Raw genomic sequence first — 22,594 nt, 5'->3', positions numbered from 1 at the left:
TATGATGAGACAAACACATGAGCCCGGGGACAGGGTGGATAAATGAATCACAAAAGGTATATCCATAATTAAAGAGCGCTATCGTCACTTTTTCCAGATAATATTCATACAGCTATCATCTGAGTCAAGTATGAATCAAAGTCTCTATACTAATGTAAAAAAACAGATGGCATTCAGTACAGAGCAACTGAAAGAGATGTATCAACTGCTTCTGACTAGGCACATCATATGAACCAACTTGTAACAAGCACATCATGACATGAGACTGAGGAAGCAATGGTTGTTCTTAAAATATTACACTTTACAACCTATGTCAATGTCTTACTTGTTTATGTTGCTGCCTTCCTTCAGACGTTCTCCTGCAGCTCCTGTTTTGGACACTCTCTCACTACCAGCCAAATCCACCAGGCTGACCTTGCTAACCTTCTCTCCAGAATTCTGTGCAGATCAAATATGGGAGAAAAACAAGATTCGTGAGCATAAAATGCTAACATGTCTTCTATTAGCACCATTAAAGACTGCTTCTATAATAATAACGTGAGTTACAGCATAAAATTCAAGATAAGAGAGAACAAATTCTCATAGTCTTTACGGTCTGTTAAAGAGTCAGTCATACACTTTATAACAGGTATACTAAAGGCAAAGCAGCCGTATGTTAACAACAAAAGCTTCCCTGCCACAGCAGACCATTAAAATATATTTATACCAGCAACTGTTAACACCTAAGCCAGATTTAACAGAGGCAATACAACCTTAAAGTCATCTAATTTTTTGTTTTCTCTGGCATGCTTCCTCTCTCTTCTGGTGTTCTCTCAATGTAATGTTCTTGCCAATATTACTCTGACTACACCAGAGCATTAAAAGTAGCAGCATAGCTAAGAAAATCATGTATGTGTACCAAACAAAAAAATATGATGAGTTATGCTAAAGTCTTGACTGAAAAGATGGAACAAATCGATGAAGAGATACTATAATATCTATATAATATATAATATAGATAGATAGATATAGATAACATCTTTAATATATATAATATATATATATAATATCTATCTATCTATATCTACTACTACTACTCTGAAAGGGTGGTCAGGCACTGGAATGGGCTGCCCGGAGAGGTGGTGGAGTCACCGAGCCTGGTGGTGTTCAAAGAGCGTTTGATTGTTGTGTTGGGGGACATGGTTTAGTGAGAACCATTGGTGAAGGGTGAATGGTTGGACTGGGTGATCCTGTGGGTCTTTTCCAACCTTAGCGATTCTATGATTCTATGATAGTATCACTTAGCATTGCAACTCTGAAATACAAGAATGCTTCAGCAAGTTGAACAGTCTTGAGAGCCGAGGCAGGTTCAGTTGGTAAGCCATTTGTCCCTTCAGAGTTTTAGGTCATGTTAAGCAATACTACTGATGCATCTACAAAAGCATGCAAAAACCATAAGCTGCTTGCTTTAATTGATCGTTATTCAAAACAAACAGATCATTCAGCAGTTGAACAGAATAAAGAAGAAGAATTTACCACAACTTCATAAATTAAACCAATAGAAACACATACACCAGACTGTAGGTCATAAAGTGTCTGAGTCACTATAATGTTGAATACAGCATGAGAGCGGCTGCTTTCTTCATTCATGTTGGTTGCAGCAACTGTTCGTGATTTGTTTCCCTCTGACATCAATGACTCAATATCCTAGAGCATAAAGAATAAAAAGTGATGTCAGTATGAAAGTAAGCTTTGTGCTTGCTGAATAAAATTCCTGAATAGATGGAAGAGTGTGTATTTCTGGGGAGAGAGAAGAAGAGAATGTAGAATTAAAGAGAAAATGCTTTTTACATTTTGATACCAGAGAATGGTTTGGGTTGGAAAGTATTTTAAAGACCATCCAATTCCAACCCACTTGCTGCAACTGGCTTGCCACCCACTAGGTCAGGCTGCTCAGGGTCCCTAACAACCTCAAAACCCCAAACAAACCCAAACTACAAAGAATGATTTTTTTTAATAAACCAACCCAAAACAAAGCAAAAAAGCAAAACAAAAACAAAACCCAAATAGATTTCCTAAAGCACCTTCCTTGTAAAAAGGGCTAAGCAATTCATAGAACTGCATCACTGCAATTCCACTGTAGCTACAGAAGCTCATTGGATTCTACAATACTGATGTATTTGAATGCATTTTAGTAACTCAGGTGGGCTCAGATGCTGTCATTATTTAAATTATGTAAGCTATATAAAACCACGTTGTGCATCCTCATGCAATATACTTCTATAAAGTCAGAGGATGTATTCAACAACAAAAGAATGCACTCTGAAAGACCTCATTTTCTTAGTGTGGAAGCCTCAGATTTCAAGAAAACATGTCAAGAAAATGTGATGTGCTTGCTATTTATTACATAACTGGGAACCTGCAAAATAAAGTGATATTACTGCTATATTTTTAACCAACATAAAAGTGAAGTGAAAGCTTTTACATGAAATAAATATTCCTGGAAGCACTAGAGGAGATACCTGTGATTGTCAGACGCTGCAAACACTTAGGAAACAAAACTTCTGAGTGGATATTAGTTTATCTCCAATATGATTCCTATCACTTAGGTACACAGATGCTAATTCCAAATATGTCATAGGTTTAGATTTACCTCAAAGTTCGTAACAGCCAGCTGAGACAAGCCATCTACATATGGTCCCAACACTTTGTGCTCTCGAACCTTAAGAGACTGCCGACTCCTATGGAATAAATAGCCTTTATGCACAAACCACTGCTGTGAACTTCATTTCAATTAAAAGACATAAATTAACATCTACTATACACAAGATTTTTATCATTTCATACTATGTAGTTTTTTTGTTCTTCAAGTAATAATAGGAATAAAAACATATTCCAGAAAAAAAAAAAATTAATTAATAATAAAGACTCAATCTAACAGGTTTCAATCAGAACACATGAATTACTTTCAGAGCATCATTTTTCCACAGTATTTGTGTCTGTAGCAAAACCTGAACTGCTCCATTTGGAAGAAAGAATACTTACAGAGATGGAAACAAAAAATCTCTCCCAACAATTTGCTAAAGATTCATTTCTCCATGCGTTTTCAAAGTTTTGCTGAAGTACGTCAATGAAGTCTAAAATATACCTTTTAATTTATTTGCATGCCTCTTCATCTAGTGCAATTATGCTCAACAATCAAAAAGTAAGACACATATATCAGACTAAAAATATATAATTAAGATCTCTCTTGTCTAGACGTCTCCATGCTAGAGAACCTAACCAGTATTTTTGAGCCAACAAAACAGAAGGAATAAGAGTGCCAAGAGTATATTTAGAGGTGTTATTCCTTCTCATTCAAGAAGTCCAATTCTAAACCAGAAAAATCAAATTGTAAATAAACTTCCCACTCTTTGTAACTGATGAAAATGTATATTCTAGCAAAGTCTGATCATATGGCAAATATACCCCAGCATTTTCTTCTACATAGCCTTGATTTCTAGTGTTAAAGTACTTCATGTTTTTTGCATTATACTATTATATTGTATGTTTAAATTGATCCACAGCAAGTACTATTTCATATACAAGCTTGACATTGATATTCTTTCTGATGTTTGGTACCTGAACCTTTCTAAAAAAGACATATAAACGTACATTATGAAAAACCTCAGGGACTTCCAGAATTGATTTCTACTTAATAGTTTCAAATAAAAACAATTAACTTGGAGAGAAAGGGCAAAGCTACTCACCCCTTTGGATCAAGTAGATCTCTGACTTTCTCATTGTAGATTTCCATATAGGACACTTCAACTTTAAAAGTATGGGATTCATTTTCTTCCACAGAGATTCTCTGAAATAAAGCACAACAGAGCCGTGGGATCAGACCCAGCTGCTCTGCATTACCCATCATTGAAAAGGATTTTCCTGAACCTAAGGGAAGAAAGGAGAAGAAAATGCTTTAGAATGTGGTTTCTGAGTTACTCATTTGTTCATGAAACATGTTTTAATTTCTCCAGATGCATGTATCAGAACAACAGGACATGTTATTCTAGACAGAATGCTTGCTCTTTGCATTACAACAAACAGGGAAACAAAAAGAGAAATCTTAACAGTCTCTTTTAGAAGAGCCATTACTTGGCCTCCCTTTTAACACATGCAGACACAAAAGACTGAATGAGCCTTGGTTACTAACCTCTCCTTTCACACTTTCAAAGCAGCCTCAAGAGGTAGCAGTGAGGAGCATATTTACAGACCTATGTTAAGAACTTTATACTACCAATGCCTGTGCTAAAATTACTGTATGTTTAAATGGGAAACCAACCTCCAAAGAAGTGAAGCAAATACAAATCAGTATTTAACATTAAACATTATGATATTTATATTTACGATTTTAAATATTATCAAGCTTAACATATATGTTGTGCTCTTCCTACTTCATACACATGCACAAGAAGCATTCTTTCCCTTCAGCACAAGCAACACTTACCTGTCTGTCCATAGGCAAAAATACAAGCGTTATATCCCTGAAAGGCCTTCTCTAGAATTCCTTCTCCAAGGCACTTGAACACCACTTCCTGACCTACAAAATAATTATAAGTTTATTTTAAGTGAAGTAGCAATGGACTTTAAACAGAAAAAAATTTGGAGATTATTTTTACTAATGGGTGCACCAAGGAACAAATGATTTCATGTATAACTGAGCGAATGAAATTCAGTGCAACAGCTACCACTGTGTTTAAACACAGTGCTCGTTTTCCTGTGAAAGAAGCGAGGATTCAAATGAATCACGTAAATTGAATGCTTGGAGAATAATTAAGATAATCTAAATTCTTTATTATTTAATTGCAATCTTTGCGATCTGCATGCCTTCTTTAATCACGAACTTTATCCAAGAGTTCTGCAACAGAATTGCAATGAACACGTTAGTGAACTAGAATATTAAGCATATAACAAACATAACGGTAGAAATAGCTGTTCTCTTGGGAACTAGCCTCAGATTTCAGTATAGCCCATTCACATTTATTCCATGCTAAGGCAATGCCAGAAGTAAGACAGAAGCATTCTGAAGACATCGAAGCTGGAAACATACATTACGAGTATGAGAGACCTAAGCAGAACTGTCTGCGGATATATACTGGCAAATCTATAATTGAAACATCAGCTACAGCATTTCATAGTCTGAGAAGTCATCCTTCTAAGCCAGGCAGATTTCAGGTGTGCTTCAATCTTTTAGATGCAGGAGATAAAAGAGGAAGAGCAGTTCTTTTGTTTGTGGTGGTACTGTATACATTTTTCTGTTTTGTTTTAAAAAGTAATGCTCAGAATTTGTACACCACAAACACAGTCAATGGGTAGGTTGTCTGTTGATTTCTGATCTGAGAATTGAATCACTTGCATACACAACTAAAAGGAGAGCTGAGATAAGGACAGCATTTACATATCTTCTGGTGCTTGATTTTAAACTTATATAAACTGCCTGATGACATTCTGAACAGTGGTGAAGTCACCTATCTCAGTTCATTTAGTTTTAGCAGTTGCCATTTTTCCTGTAGGAAGCAATTGTACAATGCATGCAATAGGACTTCTTTAGCTCTCAAAATAGAACATCAAAAAACATCTAGCTGCACATTTATATATTGCCTGAGTAAACGGTAGACCACTGAACACCTGTAGAACAACCCATGGAATGCCTGTGTGTAGAATGGCTCTCATGTATGCAAGTAAGACTAAAAATGCCAACTCTGTCCTGAAGATGTACCAGAAAACAACATCAAGACAATATGGAAACCTTCTTCCCTTTCAGCAGACAGCTCCAACTGCCTTCACAGCTCCAAGACATTATCTGTACATTTTGACAAGTGTAACTGACAAGCCTGATGCCAAAGTAGAAAAGCAACCAAGAAAAATCAAAAGGAGAAACTCTCAGTCTCTAGAATGCCACTTCCCTCAGGAGACCAACCCAAGAACCTTTTCATCAGACAGTCATTGCTGCCAGCCACTGACACTGTGCCACAGACATACAAAGGGAGACTACCAACATTCCTCTCTTAGCTCTAAACATACTAAAGCCTGGGAAGATTTCAACAATCTGGATAGTATCTGAGACTTATCTGAAAGCTATAGGAAACTCATCTTCTTCTCAGAACTACATTTTAACACACTCAATTCTTGGAACTTTCCAGTGTTGGCTGTGTGCTATTATTACACACCATAGGCATTTAAGGATGTACCACTGAAGCTAAGAAATTTTTTGATGTGTTCTTTACCTACTGAAATGACCAGGTATTCCAGAGGCAAAATTATAAAACAAAGTAAAAACAGCAAATTGTGTCAGTGCACATATTAATAATGGCTATTAAATGATTAATAGGTTTAAAAGAAAACCTTGACATTATCTGCATATGAAAATCTCTTAGCTAGAATCTTGGAGTGAACACAAACTATTAGAAAAATTAAATTAGGAAAATACGTAAGATAAAAAAATCCTGAAAACAGAGAGACAAATCAACACTCTGAAATGCAAGAATACTACAACAGTACACCATTTGCAGAATGAGATATATCTAAGTACTTTCTCTCTTGTATTTGTATTGTTCCCTGTTTCTTCAGATCAAACCCATTCAGTTCTCTGAAGCCCCACGTGAGAGATTCAATCTGACAGCTTTCCTAGGGAAAACTACACCTTGCTGAAGAACCCTAGGACATGTCTGTGCAATCTGCAGAATGAAGCCAATGACTTTTACTAATTAAGTTTGTATATTCCCAGATCACTAGACCGGTGACTGGTAACCAGATATGAAAAGAGGAAAGAAAAGAAAAGGGAGGGTGAGTAAAAGAGAGACTACTCTTTCCAACTAAATTACCTTTAAAGTAGAAGTCATTAATATTTATAGCCTTTCACAAGGTCCTCTCATTTACTGACAAACTTACAGTCAAGAGGTACTGAAGCAAAGATTAGTTTTAGTGCTTGGTTTTTAGATGTCCAGTATTTCCAGTAATCAGCAACTTGTCAATATGAAATACAGATAACAGTTCTGAGCCACTCCAAATATTAGCATGGATTTGCTCAGTGAGGTTCTGACTGCAGTGTTAGGACACCTCATTGCTGTTCTCTTATACGAAGAAAATAACCAAAACCAAATAACTTCAAATGAACAATGCTGAAAATTCAAGCTGGTCATGTCTTTCTATGGCTTAACCTCTAATTCCAAACATTTTAATACATAATTGCAGTTAGTTCCGAGATCTAGCAATTAAAATAAAACTTGATCTCAGTGATTGAAATTATTAAAAGCTGCGCTGGATTTAGAAGAAATTCTTTAAAATTGTGGGGGGAAAAAGTCTACGGCTCATCTTAATAAAAAACCTAAAAGCAGTACAGCTGGTGTAGTCTAACTTCAGAAGCTCAACATGACAATACTGACAAAACCCTGTGTTCAAAGCCCCATTTCACTAAAAGGTCTGGAGTGCTTACATTTAAGTGACATAATGTCTGTACTTAAACTGCCTAATTTAAACACTCCTAAAGCCATATTGAGTAACTAAGTTTTCCAAAAATGTACTGGTCAGACATCTATTGCACCACCTAGCATCAAGTCCTACATACTAAGTAGAGTCCTTTAAAAAAAACAAAAAAAAAAGTCAGTGGAACAGTAGGAAAGGGATGGGTTTCAAATATATTTTCACGTTGGGTAAGCCAGAAGTACAAACGGACAGACACTTTCGTCTGCTCAAAATCCACAACATAAAACCAATACTCATGAGGGTGGGAGACTACAATTGTTCAAGACATTGGGTGGATTGTTTCCTTTTAAAACAGCTGCTGGAAGAGCAGTAATCAGCATATCTACTTCACACAGAATTAAAGTTTAGCCTAAAGTCAGGTGTTTAGCTTCTCAGGACAATGCAGCAGAAACAGATTTGGGATTTCAGGTCAAATTTGATGCAGTTTAGGAGTTTAAGGAATATCCACAGACAAGAAGATACAAAGTGGGGTTCTTAGAATGGACCTGCCTAAGTGCTACTGAAGTTATTTACACCATGTCCTGAATCTTTCCCAAGGTGAAGGGTTTTCTTTCCTTCCTTTCAAAAATCCACTTCATTACAGACTTCAATAGACTCTTACTGTTGTCCAGGTTTGCAAAAATAATTCTTCCCCTTCACCAAAATGTCTTGTCTCTATGAGCTTTTCAAGGCAAGTACGTATGTTCATATCCATGAACTGAATCTTGACCACTCAAGTCAAGAAACAAAGAGTACTAAGAAGCTACTTCTGCTTGTTCTCAAAATCTATTCCATACAGCCTGTCAGGCAGAGCTCATCCCTTGTCCAGATTAAGTCAGACTGATTCTGCCCTAAAGCCAGATCCCCTTCCTTCCACATAATCTATTTCATTGACACGTTTTTATTTTTTTCCTTTCAGGTAAGAGGTTCGTGCACTTGAAAAATTCACAACTACACCTTTTATAATTAAATCAGCAATGTAAAAGGCCCAGTAGGTAACCCGTGGTTGTCAGTATAAAGTTTTGTAATTATTCTTCGCATGGAATGATACAGCTATAGAATTGCTCTGAAACACACATTATCAGAAATAGGAGTAATCCTCCCACTATGCTAATTGATTGAGTTTTAAGAAGTACAAAAAAACCCCACAAAAACCAGACACGTTTTAATGTAGATTACACACACTTCGTTTTCAGTCCAAAGGAAAAGTCTAAAGATAGTCATAAAAGAATGTCACAGAAAAGAGAAAGTTCCAGACAAAGCTGCAGCATGAGACAGAAAAAAGAATCTAGAGTGAAAGGTGAACAAGGTTCTGCATCTCGCAATATCCAAGCTGGGATATCAAGTTGTTACAGAGCCTCTATCTCTTGCAGTATCTGAAACTGAAGTACCACCTCCACAAAGGTCTGTCAGAGGGCTTACACCTCTTCACTGCTTCAGACTCCTCCCTGTCTTCATGAGAGACACAGTTCTGCAAGGACAGCTGCAAAGATGCCCTCTATAGATATTTTTTCTCACATGAAAGTAATACTTACTACTTACGTCAGTGATATTGCTGGGTCATTTTAGAATTGCAATAGAACAACGCCCATGTTTTTAAACACTGGAAATAGAAGTTAACTTTCATACATGAACAAGATCTCTCATACCTCCCAAGCATGACTTCCCACAGAAAGTTAATACATACAAAATAAGCCATACCTCCAAACAAAAAGATGCAGATATCCCAGTATGACTTCTTATTGTAAGAGAAAAAGATGACTGATCCCATTGCAGGTTCAGCCCTGATCTCCTAGAGCCTGAGAAACACTATCAATTGCCCACAGTGTTAAGTCTACCCAAACAAGAATCTTGCTCTTGCGCAAACAATATTACTAAGTGCAGGTAATATTGCAGATCAATCAGCAAAGTAAAAAAAAATAAAAAGTAAAAACAGCCCAGCGTAATAGCTTTAAAGATTCTGTAAGAAATGTGCATTCCCAAGAAAGTACAAGCTTTGTTTTTGTTGACAGGAAAAAAGCACAAAAGGTACCTACAAATAATTCCGACACATGTTGGCTGTGGTATACGCTACTGTGGGAGAGGGTTGGCTTGGTATCCCACATGGTGAATCTATCAAATGTTTCATATCGAATAATATACACAACAATATCTATTCAATCTAATGCAGGATGAATACACTTTGGTTTTGCACAGTAATGACTGACAGTGGAGGCTCACACTTGAGAACCTCTTTTAAAAACTGTCACATCTTCCACTGTATTTCTGTGATGTCGATTAAAGGAATCTTCAAGTTACTGAATTTGTCTCACATACCTTTTTGCTTCAAGAATTTTACTTAAGCTTGAAGCTCATACACTACTCACATTTAAAAGCACTCTGGACTTAGCAATATCAAGCTTTAAATATATTTATTTTTAATTGTGTAACTAATCACTGCTCTTGTCACTGACAGTAAACTCATGCACCCACACGACATCCTCAGGCAGGAAGTATCTAACACATCTGCCCAGATACCAGATCATCTTCCCTGCTGTGGTCCACTACTCAGTCATGAAACTACAGTTTCCACAGCTCTAAAAGTAGGGTTGCTGGGTGGCTTATGTGGAGTCCTGAGCTTGTTAGTTCTGTAAGTCTCTAGTACAATACCCGGACACAGGCAGCATGTGTATTTGTGAACTGCCTAGAACAATGGCATTTCGTTCCATAAGAACAGCCAGAGGGATTATTAAAAACCCCAATCAAAACCAGTAATTGCACTTCTTTAGGCCAAACCCTGAAAGAGACTTAAGGTAGCTTCACACTATGGCTATATAAAAGTCAACATCTTACCACTTCAGCATTTGGTTTGCAGGCTATAGAGCAAGAAGCACTACTGTAGGATAGGACATTATCAGTTCGTGCAAGAATAGGTAAACAAAGCCAACAACCCAGAAACAGATTTTATTTTATTTTTAATATTCTGTCAGATTTGTTATGTTCTAGAATGTGAGGGCCGGAAGACAAAAGACCATACAAAAATACAGAGAAATAATTGTTTTAGTTCTTCTTTCCATATGCAGTCTTAAAGCTCATGGTCTTACTGTACTTCTGAGATTAAACAAAAGAGGAAAATTTTTTCCTTTGTCAGACAAATATTATCTGCATCTGCATGAGCAAAAACACATCTTACAACTTCACAGACAGTGAGAAAATACAAAAGATGTAGCAGCATTCTGCAGTCCAGAGTGACAAAAGATTAATCTACTATTATTTAGACAGTAAAGCTTCAGTGCTCAGTCAGAAAGAATTTGATCACAACTTCTCAAAGAGGTTATAGAAATCTAGTTTTCATTCAAATTAAAAATAAGTTAACCTGGAATCTCAATGAATTCACCTGGAGATAGATTAAACTAAGATAGAAACAGGTTTAACTGGTTAAAGGTGTTCCTTTGGTCTGTCTTCTCAAAAAGTGGGTTAACCTCACCATGCACCCAATATGTGCAGCTCTCACCTGCACACTTGAGGCACATCAAGGCAACTTCTGGCTTTGCATCATAACCCTGTTCCTTTAAGAGGAACTCTAGCAGCGTGGACAAAAGGAGCTGTTGCGTGCTCCAAGGGATCGACCAGTTTGAACTATGAGTCCGGTGCACTGTATCTGTTCAGTGCAAACACAGACATTGAAAGTCAAAACAAAACAATTGTTCACACAAGCAAGGAGTATAGCAGATTAAGTGCATTTCCTGTGATTCTGGATTTGATTCAAGTCAGAGATGCATTCTAATGAACACTCAAACTTCAAGATTTCCTTCAGACCATAACATTTCTAAACATGAGTACCTTAACCAAAAACTGTTTTGTTGGTTTTTTTTTTTCTCTTTTTCATAGTCCACAGCCTTGAAATCCTGGCATACAGAGCTCTATTAATCAAATAAATTTTCTTTAAAAATATTAATGTTAGTACACTAATCCAGTTATGAGAAAGTTAAGCCCTGGGATGATAATCTAGTTGAGAATGTCCAGCTTTTGGAGGAAGGCATCACAAAGCTGATAATTCAAAAATGTCAGGAAGCTGAACAATCAGAATATGAATGACTGGAAAGATGTGAAATAATCACACTGTTTGAGAAAAACAGGCACAGGAATGAAAAGAACAGAAAACATACTTTCATCACTAGCTCTAGCAAGAATCTCTGAACCTTAGAATCATAGAATCATAGAATTACTCAGGTTGGAAAGGACCTCAAAGATCATCAAGTCCAACCGCAGCCTAACCATACTACCCTAACAACCCTCTGCTAAATCATATCTCTGAGCACCACATCCAAACGGCTCTTAAACACATCCAGGGACGGTGACTCAACCACCTCCCTGGGGAGCCTATTCCAGTGTTTAACCACCCTTTCTGTAAAGAAGTGTTTCCTAACGCCCTACCTAAACTTACTTTGGCGCAACTTGAGGCCATTTCCCCTCTTGTCACCTGTCACCAGTGAAAAGAGACCAACCCCGCTCTCGCTGTAAGTACCTTCCAGGTACTGGAAGAGAGTAATAAGGTCTCCCCTCAGCCTCCTCTTCCCCAGACTAAACAGCCCCAGCTCCCTCAGCCTCTCCTCATAGGGCTGATTTTCCACGCCCTTCACTAGCCTCGTTGCCTTTCTCTGGACCTGCTCCAGTACAGATGACAGAACGAATCTTCAGAAGAGGCTCTTTTGGGGAAAGAGAAAAAACGTTATAGCTTGCATGTAAAGAAAAGCATTCCTGCCCCAAGCAACATCCTGGGCATCTTAAAGCTCATGTTCCTTCTTAACCAGGAACCTAGCACTCTAAACCCCCGTTAAAAAGAAAGAAGTCTGCTTTTGTGAAGAAGTCCCTTGAGCATCACAATACAAAACATTTAAAAAAAATACATCCACAACAGTCTAAGCTTTCATATGTTTTCAAATTATTTACACTTTTGAATGCACATGAAATAGCTTACCTGCATATTTTGTAGTGTTTGATTCATCCATGGACCAGAAGCAGTGATCAAAGGCAAACACCTGTAGAAAGCACATAAAAGGCAAATGAGGAATTCCAGCTACAAAGCATCTCTTAAAGTTATATAAATCCACAATTGCTTAATTGTAGATAGGCTCTACTCTTTCTATAGATCCTAAATCAGAATTGTAGAAGGCTTCAGCAATGGGAATACTTTTTGGAAATCTGAAGCACTGCAGAGCTGCAATACTTTCTCTGTCTGTATTATCCACACTACAAAACATTGCTTAAAAAAAAAAAATAAAACCAACACATTAAACTGTTTTAAAAATTGGACACTTGAGTCAGTTAAAAAAAAATTCTATTGTTCACGAAGCCAGGGAAAAGAGAAAAGAGTGAAGAGGAATAGACAGGTGTAGAAGAGTCCCTGTGTAAATGTAAATTATGTTCATCCATTCAAATTTTCACTGCTGAAATTGAAACTGTCTTCAGAATCAACACATACAGTTTAAGTGCCAGCTCTGTGTGGGTCTTACACATAGTCAGAGTATTTCTCCAAAAAACAAAACAAAACAAAACAAAACCTCCATCACTGCCTTCCAGAATAAAAGTCAAACTCTGTAACTAGGGGGACAAAAAAAACCCAAGCAAATACAAAAAGAGGAAAATCCACATCCAGGCCATGGTAAAGACATCATTACCTGATCTGAATGCAGAGGACACAAAGTATGAAGAACAAAATACATTGAAAATTAGGCATCAGACTCCAGGATGGAGGTTGGGATCAGCTGGGAAAAATATAGCATTGAAGAACCAGATGTGAAGAAAAAGGATCTTATTGAAGAATAGTAGCAATATAGCAGCAAGCCTGTGAGCAGTAAACAGCATGCTGCGTCTACATGACTAAAGTAGGGAACTCAACATTTGTGTTATCACCACTACGTCACAGGTTCAGACCACAGCGCCATGTGGGCTGTTATGGAGAAAGTTAACTCCATTCAGCCAGACCCAAAACACATACATGCTTCCATTTGCTATTTTAAAAGCAAGTGGAAGTTGTCAGTTTATCCTAGTCCAGAAATTAACCATCTCTCTTCCAAGAATTTCAGTTCTTCAGTTCCAAGGAGACAGTACAATCTTTGCTGCCAGTAGGATGACACATGAATCTCTCCTGTAAAAGCATCAACAAGCACAGGAAATCGTGGCACTTTGTGCACTCCATCTCTTAAAATGGATAAGTTCATGCTCACAAATCATGACAGTTTTAGCTCATCTTTTGGACATTTGGTTGGGTACCATAAGAAAGGAAAAAACCAAAAGGGCAGTAGCAGTATTCAGAACTAGAGGATGCATGTCCTCTTCAGGATTATATTACTAGCTTCAGCTCTAGCCTACTTCAAAGAGCAAGACTGCAAAGAATTACATTAAGTGCTTCACTCGTGTGTAAAAGGAAAAAAAACAACTTCAAATCTCTTCAATTACAGCTTCTGTAATTAACATTATGAGAAATACATCTAAATACACAATGATTTACAACTGAACTGAACATGCTCAGATCACAGAATATAGCTTTATTCCACATAACCTACTCAAATGCATAACAAGGGGAAAAAAACCGAGAAAAATTCCACCAATTTGTGACAAGGAGGTTTTTATAAAAGTAGGATTTCATGACTGTAAGACATCTCCTTTATCACATGCTTGAAGACACAGCCAGCGACCAACAGCTACCTCCACTCTTGTCCAAAAGCTAAGGCTGACCAATGTTTCTGCCAAAAGTAACAAAACATCACTGAAAGGACTCAATATGCAGAACTTGCTGAGGTGACTATGTAGCAGACATCAATACAAGATGCACTAAAGTTTTACCATGGTCTTCCAATGTTCAAGGAAGGACAACTTAAAGAGACTTAAGGAATAAGTAAGTAGTATAAGACCTGCCTAAGCTGAGAGTACATAGCCCTGCAACTCATAGAGGAAGCCACAAATAGACAATGTAATTGTTAAAGAGACAAGCTAACAGGATGACCACTCTAATGAAATTAGAATCATATCAGCTAAGGGTTCCAGCTGGGTAGAAACAGAACAATATTCAACCCTGCGTTCAATGCACTTGTGAACCCGCAATAGTGATTTGTAAAAGCACTTACAAACCATAATGTGATCCAAGTTGCCTTTCCTGCACATCTGAGAACACTACACAGTACAGACACTTAATAGTAGCAATTGACAGTTTTACGTTGCCTCAAACACACCAAAAGATACAGCGTGTGTTCCACATTTTATCATGGTAAACCAACTGTAGATAAACTAAAGACTGAAATTCTATTTTGCATTTTGTTCTTTTGGGATCCCAAGGGAGGCAGAAAGGAATCACTTCTTTATTAAAACTTTGCTCGGGCCCAAATTTTCTGTGCCGGGACTTTCAAGAGACAATCTTCTTAGTGAGACATGCAATGCAGGTCAATACAGAGCAAGAGCCAGGGGCTCTATTAACAGAAACACAAGACGTCCTGAAACGAGGAAGAAGATGATGGACAGTTTCCTTTTTGGTTTTCAGATATGCAGAACTCTCGTGGATTGTCTGCAGTCATAAAATTTCCATGCAATATACCTGTAGATTAGATGGCAACCATACTCTTCATAAAATGTCTGTTGTTGCAAACATTCTGGGATAAAATAGCAAGATAAAATTTTGGCTTAACACAGCAACCTCATCTCCTTCCATTTCTTCCAATTATATGCAAAATATATCAAAGGTTTAAGAGAAGACTTGACAGTGAGACAATGCTCAGCCCACAAGAGTGAAATGAGTTCTGGAATTTCCTTCTGAAGAGGGGAAAAAACTCAAAGAACTCCATAACAATAATCTAACAGGGAGGTCTGAGTCACTTACTCCAATACAAATAGAAGGAGACAACTTCAAGAACCAAGACATTCCCTGCTGTTACAGAGTGAAAGATGTAGCTTTGCCACAGAACCGTGAGCAAAATGCAGCATTTGCTTCCCTTTACTTTGAGACCTTCATAAAAACAGGGTGCATTTTAAATAATTTCTATGTCTTTATTCATCTTGCTTCAATTCTAAACCTAATGAACTCACAGTCATCAGTAGAAAAACTCTAACCTTTTAAATAAATTTCATAGCCCAAGAATTTGTGTTTCTCTTCTTTCTCTCATTCCACTTCTGTGAAAATTTGCCTTATGGGACTGACTGGGTAAAAAAGAACCCTAATCTCCCTATGATCAAACTGCAAGCTGATAAATTACAAATGGAAAGCCAATTGTAAGGATCCAGTCTAACAGATGCCTATTCTGCTCCCTTGAAACAAAATATTATCAGCAGTGGATCGCACAATCCAGTTCAGAGAGGTTACCCAGCTACACAGGCTAATGTGTAATGACATAAGAGGTCAATACAGAAGTACTGTAAGCCAATTTAATCTATTGTCCTACACTTTTCCCCCTTAGTTAAGGTAGCAAATCATGACAGAATTATTCAGTGACTCACAGTTGTGGTTTAACCCAGCAGCGGTTTAACCTCCCAGCCATTCACCCCATCCATCCCACTCGAGTGGGATGAGGGAGAGAATTGGAAACAAAACAGAACTCGTGGGTTGAGATAAAAAAAAGTTGTTTGCTAACACAGAAGAGGAAAATGAAAGCAAAAATGCAATGGTAGCAATACATATAGCCACAATGCAATTACTTCCCACCTACCAACCAGCACAAAGCACCAACATGAGGCTGGCCAGTACCACGAGGTGAGCAATTAACACTGTTTCAGGTGAAACAAGGACATAATAATATAAACACTGACCTTGTAAAGAGAAAAATTAAAATATATGCTCGCAGCCATCCCTCATAGAAAAACAATTATCTGGTTTATTTGAAAAAGGTAAGAATTGGTCCAAAATGATTGTGCAATAAGGGAGAGAAAAATTCTGCCTAAAAATGAAACAAAGGTAAATATAAGACCTTAATAAGTTCTCTATTAAATGTAAAAAGCCACGACAAGGACTTAGGCTGCTTATAGGCAGCCTTCTGGAAAACTGTTAAATCCTTAAGTAACGATTACTTCAAAAAATAATATATAAATCTGTCAGGTAAAAAAACAGAAACTGCTGCAGTATTCAATACCTGCGTAACACATACAGCAACTGCAAGAAAACTCTCTTCTCCATTGAAACAAGCATGCAAAGATTTTAAAATTTCTTAGATTGGTGATAACAGAACAGAAACTATGAGCATTCCCAACCAAAGCCATTTACAGGACAACTTAGACCTTTGGAAACATGGATTGTAAATGCAAGCATTAAGAGAGTAAGAAATAAAGCATTGAAGGGTAAAGTCTCAATCAGTAAGTCTCTGCAGCACCCACATAACTAAGGCACTTTATGGAAAACGTCTGTAGGGCACAACCCAAACCTAACAGTGAGACCTTTTTATTTATTTATTTAGTACAAAGATGATTCTCCAGCTTCTATTTTCCTGGCCTCCAGTGCAGAAGCTGCAGGACATGCAGCCCTAACAACAGCACACAAGCTTACCTGGGGATGCCTAAATATTTGCTGCCCAGTAATTTTTCTTTCAATATGAGCACGCAGGGTAATCAACTTTATTTTCTCATTGATTTTATTCTCCCTGTGATCCATTTCGCTGAATAAGGTATGAAAACCCATTGTCAATATGAGCATCAAAGGTAACAAAAGTGCTCTTAATGCTGCAGCCTCAGACCCAACAGCCAATACTTGCACTGCGCACTGCAAATGCCTTCTTCATTATTTGGAGAACACACAAAAGCAAAAGCCAAAATTTTCACCAACTTATTTCAAAACCATTATTTAAACACATTTGAACAAAGAGGAATCTGTGACAGAAACAGAATATTTTAAACTACAAAAGCATCTTTTACGAATTAGTTTTAAACATACTTTGGAAAATCTATTCCATTTGGCTGTTTTAACACTGCAAGGAAAAAAAAATCCAACTCTTTTTTGTTCGAAATTCAACATTTAAAACCACCAACCGTATCTCCACAAAGACTTCCTGAATCTTCAGTTGCTCTAAGTATTTCAAGAACATCTCTGTGACCCTATGGACTCGTATTGCTGCTTTACTATTACAGTGATGTCAATTTCATTGCCACTGTGCCAGAAACTGTGAAGTATTTTTAAAAAGTAAGCAAAATGGGAAAACTATGACAGACAGTTTCACACTACTTCAAGGTAACACACTGGTTGGCACTCAAATGCAATCAGATGCAAGTTCACATAGGTGTTTGCCAGTTCCTACAGCTGGACTCAAAATTATTCTCAGTTTTCAAATTTCAGAGGGAAATAAGGAACAAGCCTTGAAATTATTCTACTTTTGGTAAGATTCTTGGCTTTACTGCAGCCACTAAAATGGACAGCTAGATAAAAGAACAAGCAGTGTGCCCAGGTGGCCAAGAAGACCGATGGCACCCTGGCTTGTATCAGGAATGGTGTGGTGAGCAGGACTAGGGAAGTCTTCCTGCCCCTGTACTCAGCACTGGTGAGGCCTCACTTCGAGTACTGTGTTCAGTTTCGGGCACCTCAATTCAGAGGTATTCCTGATTGTCAAAGAATCAGAAAAGACAGTCAAGGAGTATTAACATTTTAAATAGCCAAACATTCTGCAGAACTTGTTTTTATTAAAGCCCCTAATCAATACATTCAACAATTAATAATTTTAAGGGCTTATGCATGCTTGCTTACATGAACTACTTACAGGTAATGAGTACCATATCCAATATTAAATGCTTGCCTGATTAAGCTATATGACATGATTAGTTTAGAAAGGAGTCTAATTTCACCTTATTAATTCTTTTAAAACCTAATCTTTCATACAGACTAGACTGAGCCTGGGGCTTTCAGCATTTATCAGTGCGCTGTTAAAGAATATGTTCAGTCTTGGTAAACACCATCTATGCATCTATACAATATTGAAAATGCACAGATAACTCTTAATAGTCATTTCCATGCAACCAATAGATGGCTCATCAATCATGTTCCGTTTTTACAGAAAAAAGAAAACTTATGCTTTACTGGTGAAGATACTGCTTACAGGAATCTCAATGAAGTAGTCAGCCTGACAGGTAGGGTGAAGTATAGGGCTGACTAATTGGTTACTAAAAAGAAAAGAACATCAGTAAAGAAGAATGGAAATTTTCATTCATCAGACTGCTGCTGCTACATCTTTATTACAACTGTTCAGGTAGCTAAGTGTACATTATGAATTTGCAAACAAAGTCTACACCAGTAAGTGATACAAATGGAAGCCATTAAAGGACCTGATAAGAAGTTGGGCACAGTTTGCTGAGCATCCACTGAGTGAAAAACACAAGTCCTACATTTAAAGAAGTACAACAGAAAATCTGAAGGCAGTGTTGGACATAGCTCACAGATCTCAGAACAGAACAACTGTTTTAACTGTCAAAACATTACACTAAGAGCCCAAGACCAGTAACATAATGAAACATGAAAAAAAGAAAGATGTAGAAAAAGATGAAAAATCTCATACCCTTACATAACTTTTCCTACCATAGCTACAGAGCTGTTGAGTTGGTTGGGAATCACAATTCATCCATGGCTAAGGACAAATTAGCTCATGAAATATTAAGCAAACTTTGAACACTTCCATAATTTCATTAATGAATCCTAATTTGAAGACTGACTGTGAAGGGTACCCAAGAAGCTATATAGTTCAAGAAGCATCCTCATCTCATATCATGTCTTGAAATACTCACAAAATGTTTTTCTACTGATGGTAAGAAGCATCTTCTGTCTCAAACTGATCAACATTTCATCATCCTAAGTTGCAGTATTATAGCTCAAGGATATCAATGACCATCTAACTATACCTAGCAATTATGTGGCCTACATACACAACTATGCAGCTGGTACGCTTTTGTGGAAGAAACTCAAGGCTGTAATTAAGCTTTTACATAACGTCAATAATAACTTTATTTGCCTACAAGGGTATATGAATGGGGCAGTACAGAAAAGGAAGGCTTGTGAATTTTTTTGTCGGTAAAACTACAAAAAAGAAATGGGGGCTTGCATGTTTGGTTTTTTTTTGTTGTTTTGTTTGTTAGTTTTCTTTTTAAAGTCAATGAGCCAGCTCTTTTCTGCTAGGTATATTAACTGGAGTTGACAGAAGAACTGTAGTACTCTGGAAAAAAAAGGAGAAACTAAAAACCAGTTCCACCTTTTTAAGAGATTCAATCACCCTGGGAAAAAAAATGTCAGTCCGGCATAGCATTTCAAATGGAAATATCAGTGTTATTTACTATAATAACAATTGTCTTTTTTTTCTTTTTTATTTTCACCTGCTGGGATCTTAAATTGTGTTTGGTTTATATGATTATTTCAATTCACGCTAGAACAGATTTTGTTCCATTCTTCCCTACCTAATGAGACTAATACAGATCACTTACTGAGATATTTTCTTCTTACACCTTAAAAAATAATCAGAACGGTATTCAGACACATTTATATATATTTATATACACACAAAAATAGCTCTCTGAATCACATAGGTAGAATAGGCATCTAGGTAGATAAACAGATACCCATCCCAATTTCACTTCCCAGAAGGCTTATATAATACTCTGCTACACCTGTAGAAGACACCTCAGACTTGCACATAAACTATTTCTTCAAGATTTACAGATCAAAGAGAATAATGTAAAATAAACTCATTCACAGTTAACTACAGCTCTCTGCTATGAAAAATAACATCCAACAGAAACAAAAAGGACAAAATCATCCTTTCAATTGCTGTGGCAAAATACCAATATGCTGGGATTTGCATCTGTCGACAAAACGTAGCAGCCATGCCGCTTTCACCTTACCACTGCTTACATACAGCCCTATACTGATGCTGTATTTCTCATCCTAGTAAGGCTCCTCTATCCCAATAGATACATAACACTCATTCTGCTTCTTTTCCCCAAGAGTGTTTTCTAACCAAGTTCTGGTGCTCTTTGGCAACTTGGTACAAATTACTGATTCTTGAAGATGACAAAATCATAGAATCATAGGGGTTGGAAAGAATCTCTGGAGATCATTGACTCCAACCCCAAAGCCACATTGATCCCATGGTATAGAAACATGCCAGATTTCTGTAGTATTCAACACTTTTAAAGGAGGCCCAAACATAAGGAGAGAGAATAACTTACCTTAGGTGGTTTTCTAGAAGATGGAGAAAAAGTCAGCAACGATGAGGTGAAGTATGAATTGACCATTCACACAAATGGAAGGTAGCAGAAAAAGAAAAGAAATAAAAACAATGTCAGTGCACTTCATTACTATAATCTGAACTCTTTTTTTGTAACCCACAGTGTATTTAAGAATAATCACATCAGAAGAAACCAGAAGATACTTACGAGATATAGCATAGATTTTTAACAAGTATCAGTAGTTCCTTAATCATTAATATAATCATACATTTAAAAGAGAGAAAGAAAATGTAACACTCCTTACAGCTATAAAATCTAACAGCACTGAGTTTAAAAATATAAACAAGCATTCTTTTTCTTTGCCATGGAAGTCAAATCACATTTTGTGGTAAGCTAAAACAGCCTACAAACTGATAGATAAAAGCACTGGAGCGAAGTCCCACTAACTTCAGTAGTGCTACACATACAAGAATAAGGTAAGAGTCAAACAGTTGCCTCTCACTGAGTTTATAGAAATGTATAGAAAAAAAGAAACCTGTATTTTCCCTGGCCACTGAAAGCCTACGCAGAACATGGCAAACCAAAGCAAAAACACCATTATCCTTCAGGAACAACTCCAATTGGTGCTGTCATAAATAGAGCAGAGGTAAAAAGTTTCAAACTGAGGATACCAACGTAGAGTACTTTGCCTTGCCCTTCAATGTTTCATGTTTACCCTGGCAGCCATGTGGTCACACAGTAAATTCAATTCGTTTGTTGGGTTTTTTTGGAGGGACTGGTCGCGTCAGATCACTGAGATGTGTCACTAAGCAGCCCTATGCTTGCTAATGCCAGTGCAAGAGGAGAGCCAAAGATACAATCCAGAATTACATTGGTTTAGGCCGTTCATGAAAACTACAATCTTATGCATAGCTTTAAATTAACCTGAAGTGATGCACACTAGAACCTTCTCTCCGCATTTCACATCAATCATGCACGTGTGACTGATGAGAAAAAAAACACAGATGAAAAGATCTACAGAAAAGACAGCGCAATCAGAGAACGCAATGAGGTTTACAAAATAAGGATAAGGATGCGGAGTCTCCATACATCCAACAAAAAGGACAGGCACTCTACACAAAATTCTATGATACCAGGTAGTTATTATTGTCTCAGTGTAGAAACACAAGACCAAGCCCTGCTTTCCCCCACCAAATCACAGACACAAACTCCACAAAGGCAGAGGAGGGAAATAACACTTTGAACTGTCTTTCTATTGCTCCACAACATGGAGGCTCAGCAAAAAAGGCTGAAAGAAAGTCAAACACAAACACTTCTTACACAATCCTTTCTGCCTGCTCTCAGCTCATACCTCAGATGACACATCTGACTAAACCAGAATTACATAGCTGGCATATAGTACTGGTATAATGCAAATACGCTTTGCGTCCTAGCCAAACCACCTCCAGCAGCCTTACCCTCTCATTAATAGCAGCTGCTCACCCCATAGCGAGCTCACAGACAGGTGGTTCAGAACTTGTGCTGAAATCACTCTTATCAAGTCAAAAAATACTATTTTGCTATACCTGGTATCTTTTTTCATTTAATGAATTTCCAGATGTAATGGAAGTTCAACTTTGTCAGCTCATCTAGCCCAAGTCTTAGTATCAGCTCTAAACCTTCTATTCCTACACTAAAGAGAAGTTCCTATTGAGGGAAGTTACCCAAACCTCTTTGAAAAGGTTTTCATTTATTTCAAATGCACTCACATCTTGAGAAATAATTCAAGAATTTAACAGCTTTCTTGGGGGATTCCAAATAGGCAGCTGTCGTAGTTCAGTAGGGTCCCCATTCAGTAAGGGCAACTGTTCGTCAAAGAAAGCAAATGCCAACAGAAAGTTTACCAACTGGTTTTCTGTTTGATAAGCCTCATATGAATAATGGGTACAGAACATCACTTCAGTAAACAACT

General features: G+C 37.3%; 1 protein-coding gene across 9 annotated transcripts in view; it reads right to left on the bottom strand.

The window, feature by feature from the left end:
• The window catches only part of KIF13A (kinesin family member 13A), a 113,552-nt gene that overhangs the window by 50,963 nt on the left and 39,995 nt on the right, over positions 1-22,594 (bottom strand). For 8 of the 9 annotated variants that reach the window (XM_040696457.2, XM_040696459.2, XM_040696458.2 and 5 more), the window contains exons 3-9: positions 20,644-20,656; positions 12,443-12,503; positions 4,466-4,558; positions 3,729-3,909; positions 2,633-2,720; positions 1,552-1,686; positions 326-438 (exon numbers count right to left, since the gene is read on the bottom strand). In XM_040696457.2, the coding sequence (XP_040552391.1) occupies positions 326-438; positions 1,552-1,686; positions 2,633-2,720; positions 3,729-3,909; positions 4,466-4,558; positions 12,443-12,503; positions 20,644-20,656 (684 nt within the window). The remainder of the gene's footprint in view (positions 1-325; positions 439-1,551; positions 1,687-2,632; positions 2,721-3,728; positions 3,910-4,465; positions 4,559-12,442; positions 12,504-20,643; positions 20,657-22,594) is intronic. The other variant, XM_040696461.2, reaches the window with a different exon arrangement.

This window comes from Gallus gallus, chromosome 2, assembly GCF_016699485.2.
Source record: "Gallus gallus isolate bGalGal1 chromosome 2, bGalGal1.mat.broiler.GRCg7b, whole genome shotgun sequence".
Classification (NCBI taxonomy): Eukaryota; Metazoa; Chordata; class Aves; order Galliformes; family Phasianidae; genus Gallus; species Gallus gallus.
This window is presented reverse-complemented; position numbering and strand designations above follow the sequence as displayed.